The sequence below is a fragment of the Mastomys coucha genome, chromosome X, assembly GCF_008632895.1.
Source record: "Mastomys coucha isolate ucsf_1 chromosome X, UCSF_Mcou_1, whole genome shotgun sequence".
NCBI classification, from domain to species: domain Eukaryota; kingdom Metazoa; phylum Chordata; class Mammalia; order Rodentia; family Muridae; genus Mastomys; species Mastomys coucha.
The window spans coordinates 95,102,564-95,109,392 of NC_045030.1; the positions used below are offsets into that span (position 1 = coordinate 95,102,564).

Consider the following 6,829-nt stretch of genomic DNA (forward strand, 5'->3'; position numbering starts at 1 on the left):
CAGGATCCACGTCCAGGTGAAAGGGGAACCTAAAGGAAGGACAAAAGGCAGGGTAGGCCCTAACCTCCTACTAACCCTGCCTCTTCCCAGAATGTGGACGTAGCCTTGAACCTAAGGAATAATAGCCACTGTCCCTGACCATTATTGAGCCTTTTCCAAATTGTCTGTGTTCTTTTTTTCCTATCACAAAAATTTTCTGATCCTGCCTTGTTCACCTGGCCAAATACTAGTTTTTAAGTAAGTTGTGGTCAAGGCCTAGTTTTGTCTCTGGTGAGAAAGCCTCAGTAACTCAAGCAGTTTCTGGTCCAGGTCATAGCCAAAGGCTATCTAGCTCTGCTCAGAGCAGTTTTACTGCCTCAATCCCTGTTTTCTAAGCAACAAAGTTCCTTCTTTATGGAATCCTGCATGAGAGACTATTTTTTTAAAAAACAATTTTTTTGAGATAATTACATTATTTTCCTATCCCGTCTTTCCTTCCTCCTCCCATATACCCTTTCTTGTAAATTTTCAAATTCATGACTTTTTCATTAATTATTCTTACCTTTTTAAACTTCTCCTCCCCAACTCCCCTGCTTCTATGAGGGAGCCCCCTCCCCCACTCCTGCCTCATTGCCCTAGTATTCCCCTATATTGCAGCATAGAGCCTCCACAGGACCAAGAGCTTTTTCATTGTTTATTCACTTTACATCACAGGCATCTCTCTCCCTGCTCTCCTCACCCTTACAGATCCCTTCCCCCACTACCTCTCCCCTTCTCCTCAGAGAAGAGGAAGCCCCCTTAGGTATCACCCCACCCTGGGACATGCAGTCACAGCTTTTTGAGGCCTCTTTCATAAATTCTGTATGTGTGATGAAGTTCCCTGATCCTGTGTCAACAGGGGATTGTGAAGGCTGCTAAAGGGCAGGCTACATTTCCAGAGACTGTAAAGAGGTAATCTATTAGCTCAGCCCTTTCTGGCTAATGTGGTTATGGGCATTCCTTCTTACAGAAGAGACTGGCACTGGGCTCATGGGGTTATACCTATTCTTACCTCTATTCTAGTTATTTCACTTTCCACATGGATATAATAAACATCCTGGAATTCTAAGCCATTGACCACTGAGTGCTTTACTTCTGACTTTTTTTTAATTATATATTTTTATTCTTTAATCCTTTTTTACACTCCAGACTTCATCCTTCTCCTGGTTTGCCCCCCCCCAACCGCTCCCTATCCCACCCCTCACCCCGTCTCCAAGAGGATGTCCCCACCTCCTCACCCCCATCCCACCAGGCTTTCCCATTTCCTGGGGCCTCAAGTCTCTCTGAGGGTTAGGTGCATCTTTGATTGAACCCAGAGCCTGAACCCAGACCCGGCAGTCCTCTGCTGTGTAAGTGTTGGGGGCCTCATATCAGCTGATGTATGCCGCCTGGTTGGTGGCTCAGTGTCTGAGAGACCTCGGGGGTCCAGGTCAGTTGAGACTGCTGGTCTTCCCATGGGACTGCACTCCTCCTCAGCCTCTTCCAGCCTTTCCCTAATTCTACCATAGGGGTCCCTGGCTTCTGTCCAACCCCGTTTCCTCCAATACCCGATCTTGTTCCTTTCTTCCCCTCCCTGTCCCCTTTCCCACCCAGGTCCCTCTTACAGGTATTTGTTTTGGCCATTCACCAGCCTTCACCATTCCTTTTCTTATACAGCATACCCGTCACATTCATTCCTTATGTGATATAAACTATTACACCAGTCCTTAGATTTCATTGACAATTGTGTTCATTCATCCCTCCTTTGGTTTCCCAAACCATTAGTTGGATCTACCCATATTTCCATCTTTTGAAAGCTGATCTGCCCTCTCCCTCTGATATACATACAAAAAAAGACGAGAAGCACATTTAATTCACTTTGCAATTTCAACATTTATTTCTGATACCAAAACTTGACAACACACAAGGAAAAAAAGTAAGACAGAATAGCAAATAAATTTATCTTGCATGCCACTCTCAGTCAACAGGATGTGGCTCTCTAGATAGCGTGTGTTGAAGGAATCTGAGGCTTCAGCCTCACTCAGGGAAAACTATTGCAAATGATGAGCAGTATCTGTGAATAGAAGAAAAGGAGAAAAGAATTAGCTGTCTCAGTAATAAAGAACATAAACACTGGAGAGTACTTCTCTGTACTTCCCTTTTCTCCACCATGGGTTTGGTTTTGTTATTACTAGCTTAGGAATGTGAATACAATTCCCCCACTCACCATATATCCCCTCCCCCAGAACCCTACTACCTTGCTAAATTCAAAGTGATTTACTTACCTGACAATTTACTCAACCCAGAAGAAGCCAATGGCACCGAAGTTGGCGGCGAAGTTGGCGGTGGCAGTACCACTGGGGCCAATGATGGGGCCAGTAAAGGCCTGGGGGAATCTGGAGCGGGCATTCTGGTGGTAACGGGCCCAGAAGGTAAAGGGGATCCTGGACCAAGGATCTCCAAAATCTCCTTCCTCATCCCAGGTCAGCAGCTCAAACTCAATGTCATCCCAGCTCCAGGGGCCAGACACAGCCTCATCTCCAATTCCCATGCGGTTTCTTGCTTCAGCCCGGGCCTCTGCCTCAGCTGCAGCAGCATCCAGAGCATCCAAGGCTTCATCTGCAGCTTCCATGAACTGTGCAGTCCAGTCACGAGGGTCTCTCTTCTGAACCTGCAATGAGAAATGAAAAACAAAATCAAACCTTTTACAGTATTCAAAATACATAATCAGTAGAGGAATGCAAAAAGAAAATCCTACTATTTGTGTGTGTTCCTATGTGTATGCACATACATATGCAGGTATGTGCAAGGATAGAAGCCAACCTGTATCTCAGGTACCATCCACTTTATTATTTGAGATGTTGTTTAACAACTGTGTGAGTCCCTGTGAGCCACTATTTCCTCCCCCTCCCCAGCACTGGACTGCAAACATGCACCATCACCCCCAGCTTTTTTATACAGGTTAACCTATCATTGATCCCTCTATTACCTCTGCAATGAATCTCAGCACTTTCATCTTGCTAGTCTCATGGTAGGAACGGAGGCCCCAGAGGAACTCATACTCAGGAGGGTTGCTGTTGGGCACTCGTCTGTAGTCCAGGTATCTGAGAGAGAGAGAGAGAGAAAAAAAAAAAAAGAAGTCTGTGTTTATGGGTAGTCTTCAAAAAAAAAAAAGTTGTTGCTTCAGGTTTTTATAATTTTGGACCACTCTCTCCTGAGAAAATGTGTACTATGAGAATAGTGGACAGGCCTTTCTTCTAACTATGCGGAAGAAACATTCTACCTCAAAGATTCTCTTCAGTAAACCCTTCTGCGTAAGTCTGTGAACCGACACAGGTGCTCTGTAAGTCATGTTTAGAGAACCCCTTCTGACGCAGGCCAAACAGAGTCAGAATTACAAGGACCACTTACTTCTGCTTTACAAACTCGTAAGTAAGAAGTTTTCTCAGGTCACCAAGGAGGGGATGTCTGACCCTGATGGTAAAAAAAGAAAATGACAATCAGAGGATTCACCTGAAGAAAAGTAAAGAAGAAAAGAGTTAAATATTGTTTTCCTATCCATCCACACCATAATTTAGACTCCCGCAAGACCACCAGGTTAATGAGGTCCTGGTACCATCCCCTGCTGCTAAAGGATATTTCAGATGAAAGAGTCCAATCATACCCAGGACGTAGTCCCATCTTGCGCAGTGCTTCCCAGAGGACGGCTGTAATAGGAGGCGAGAGGAAACAAGGCATGGAAAGTGAGCATGGAAATCAGGCTGTAGCCAATCCCCAGCTCCAAGTCCAGCTACTTACCTTCAGTGGCACGGTTGCCATTCATGAAGATAATGCCCAGAATCACGAGGAGGAGGCCTAGCTTCGGTGTGTCTTTGGTCCTAGAGGAGTACAAAAAGAACATAGATATATACATACCCAGCAGCCATTTGCATGAAAAACCCCACAAGCTTACCACTTTAGCTTCTCCAGTATTCCTCAGTAGAGCTCATTATGCCCCCATTCTGCCCATGACCTCCTATGTGACTGAATACTGAAACTCTTAGGAAAAGAAGCATCACTGAAAAAGACCATATTCCATCTCCTTTCCCGTCTTACGTTCCCAGTATGCCAGCCAGGGACTCGGGGGTACTGATGAGAATATACAGATGCTCTTCTTTGTCGATTTCCTTCAGCTGGATTCCAAATTTCTACAGAAGAAAAAAAAAAAGATTATGAAATGACGGCAGGTAAAATAACCTGCCAACAGGCAGGCAGTCACAGCCCTGTAAACCTTGTCCTTGCCATCATTCTAGTTTCTCAGGTCTGGCTCTTTACCTTCTCCAGGACAAAGCATGCGCGTTCGATGATTTCTGGATAAACGTCAGTGTATTCACGGATGATATCCCTCAGCATTTCTGTAGGAGAGAAGGGGAGCACCTGGATTGAGCTGGAATGTCCACTCCTCAGGGCTGCCCCTTTGCCAGCCCTGATGAGTGGAGCCCAGTCACGTTCCTCAGAAGTAGAACCAGCTATGGGAGGGAGGGGACAGAATTAGCAAAAGATGCCCCTACAGGACATCAAGGATAGAAGGACCTACCTGAGCGCTTGATGGGTACCTTCGTGTAGTCTTTAAGCATCAGGTACTTGACCAACTTATTTGCCTGGGGAGAAAGAATTAAAATTACATTTGCAGAAAACTTGGCTGATTATAAATGGAAGGACCGCAGTAAACTAAGTGGAGAGGTACAGCACTTACTCTTTCCTGAAGAAGGGCCACATCTCGGGGCTGTGGAGGACCCTGGTTCTGTGAGGCACGAGAGTTAGGGGAGGATCTCAGATTAGGTGAGGGTCGTAAGTTCTGCCAGTCAGGTGGAATTGGCCAGTCGGCGGGGATCCAGTCAGGTGGAAAAGGCCAGTCAGAGGGAAAGGACCAGTCAGGAGGCATTGACCAGTCAGGTGGTATCTGCCAATCAGGAGGGCCCTGCCAATCTTGAGGGCTCTGCCAACTAGGTGGAGCCTGCCAGCTGTGTGGGCTCTGCCATCCAGGTGAACTCTGCCAGGCCATTGGGTTTGGCCAGACAATTGGGCCAGGCCAGACAATGGGGTTTGGCCAGATCACTGGATTCTGCCAGATCACTGGGTTAGGCCAGATCACTGGATTCTGCCATGCAACTGGGTTCTGCCAAGCGGATGGTGTCTGCCTAGCTGGGGGACTCTGACGTGCTGGTGGGGTCTGCCTGGCTGTCTGGTTTTGCCAGCCTGATGGGTTCTGCCAAGCCAGTGGTGTCTGCCACAGCACATTAGCGGGTGCGCCAGGTGGGTTCTGCTGAGTGGTCACTGGAACCGGAGCAGACCTCCAGTTCCCCGAAGCCAGTGAGGCACGCCTTTGATCCCCATTGCTGTTCTCCTCCACATTCAAGTTATTAACCTGCATCATTAGAGAGAAAATTTCAGGGTCACTATTAATCCAGGGTCCTCCCAGTTGCTATCCTAGGAAGTACCAGGAATCCTCACTTATACCTCACTAGCCATTGGTCACTTTGTCTTTCAGGCAGGCGTTTCACCTCCAAACCAGACAAAGAAAAAAACCAGAAAGTGGGAACTGGGTTTCTCCTTTTCCTATGTGACTACTAGTACTGATTGGTTTCACTCTGAACTCCCTGTGTTCCCTCTTGATAGTGAGGTAGATAATTCTGTGTGAGCCTGCCTAGCTTAAGACATGGTGTTTACTATCAAAATGTAAGATGGCCTACACACATATCGCCTGGGTCCTTGTATCAATTCACCATCAATCTGTGGGCAACCAGGGGTCAGGAATAAATATTTACCTCAACACCCCCTACAACTCTGCCCAAATACAGGTAAATACATGCCCTTAGTTTTGTTTGGAGCAAAGGAAATTCAAAGAAAGGAGAGACCCCAAAGCAGAGGGAAGCTAGCAGGGACCTCACCTTGCGGGTCCTCTTGCCCCGAATTATAGTCCGGGACTCCACATTCTGAGCCTGGGAGCCATCTGCTGATGTCTGGGCTGCTGCACCGTCAGTTTCAGAGATACCTGCGCTGGTCCCTACGTCAGCCATTTTAGCCTGATTTACATTCTGGGTCTGGGCATCAGCTCCAGGGACCTTAGTGGTATCATTCCAAGCCTTAGCTGTCTTAGGCTGGTTGTTGGTCATCTCATTGGCACTGGGAGACTGAGAGAAATTGTAGGTGGCACCAGGGCCAGCCTTAGTATTCTGACCCTTAAAGGCCATTTCAGACTTTTTAGCTGATTTGCCTGTGGATGCTGCCTGGGAAAAATCAGAGGCAGCATGTGGACCTTTAGAGGTGGCGTTCTGTGACTTAAAGGCCGCCTTAGACTGATTCTTGGGCATCTCCTTGGCATTGCGTGCCTGAGAGTAATCATTTGGCCCCTTTGTAGTGGCATTCTGGCCCTTAAAGCCTGTCTTAGGCCTGGCAGCAGCTGCTGAAACCTCAGTATCAACCTTCTCATTGGCAGTTGGGGGCTGTGAACTCTGGGGACTAGCATTGGGCCCACTGGCAGCTGCTGTGGCCTGGTTGGTGGGTGGAGCCTCGGAGATCTGGATGGCTTCCATCAAGGTCTGCACAAGCAAAGCGCTGTCTTCTACAGAGGCCTCAGCCTGCAAATACAGGAGGGGGAAATTTCAATTTCTGGGCCTTACAAGCCAGACTAGGAAGGACAGGGCGCAACACAGCAGGGGAGCTGCAGCAGAGGAGCTGTAGACAGGGTCACAAGTTCTCAGACGTGGGGGGCAGAGGCGGGTCAAAGGGAGGCGGGGTGGGAACAAAATTTAATTAAGGGTAGAGGGGGCAGGGCAAGGTGAGGGACAGT

General features: G+C 47.7%; 1 protein-coding gene across 1 annotated transcript; it reads right to left on the minus strand.

Moving 5' to 3' along the window:
- Positions 1-1,870: 1,870 nt before the first annotated feature.
- On the minus strand, positions 1,871-6,655 carry Maged1 (MAGE family member D1). The gene is made up of 11 exons (XM_031365067.1): positions 5,928-6,655; positions 4,733-5,404; positions 4,574-4,637; positions 4,312-4,391; positions 4,093-4,184; positions 3,796-3,875; positions 3,662-3,704; positions 3,409-3,471; positions 2,987-3,101; positions 2,283-2,668; positions 1,871-2,071 (listed from the first exon to the last, which is right to left on the minus strand). The coding sequence occupies exons 1-10, from the start codon at positions 6,570-6,572 to the stop codon at positions 2,291-2,293; spliced, it is 2,232 nt and encodes a 743-aa protein (XP_031220927.1). The 5' UTR covers positions 6,573-6,655; the 3' UTR covers positions 1,871-2,071; positions 2,283-2,290.
- Between the last annotated feature and the right edge of the window lie 174 nt (positions 6,656-6,829).

What these genes read in the sequence shown, in the direction of transcription:
- Maged1 (XM_031365067.1), bottom strand. Translation starts at nt 6,572, where the DNA reads ATGGAAGCCATCCAGATCTCCGAGGCTCCACCCACCAACCAGGCCACA. An exon ending in AAGATGGGACTACGTCCTGG is followed by an intron (nt 3,472 to 3,661) that starts GTATGATTGGAC and finishes TTTTACCATCAG; the next exon opens with GGTCAGACATCCCCTCCTTG. An exon ending in TACGAGTTTGTAAAGCAGAA is followed by an intron (nt 3,102 to 3,408) that starts GTAAGTGGTCCT and finishes TCTCTCTCTCAG; the next exon opens with ATACCTGGACTACAGACGAG.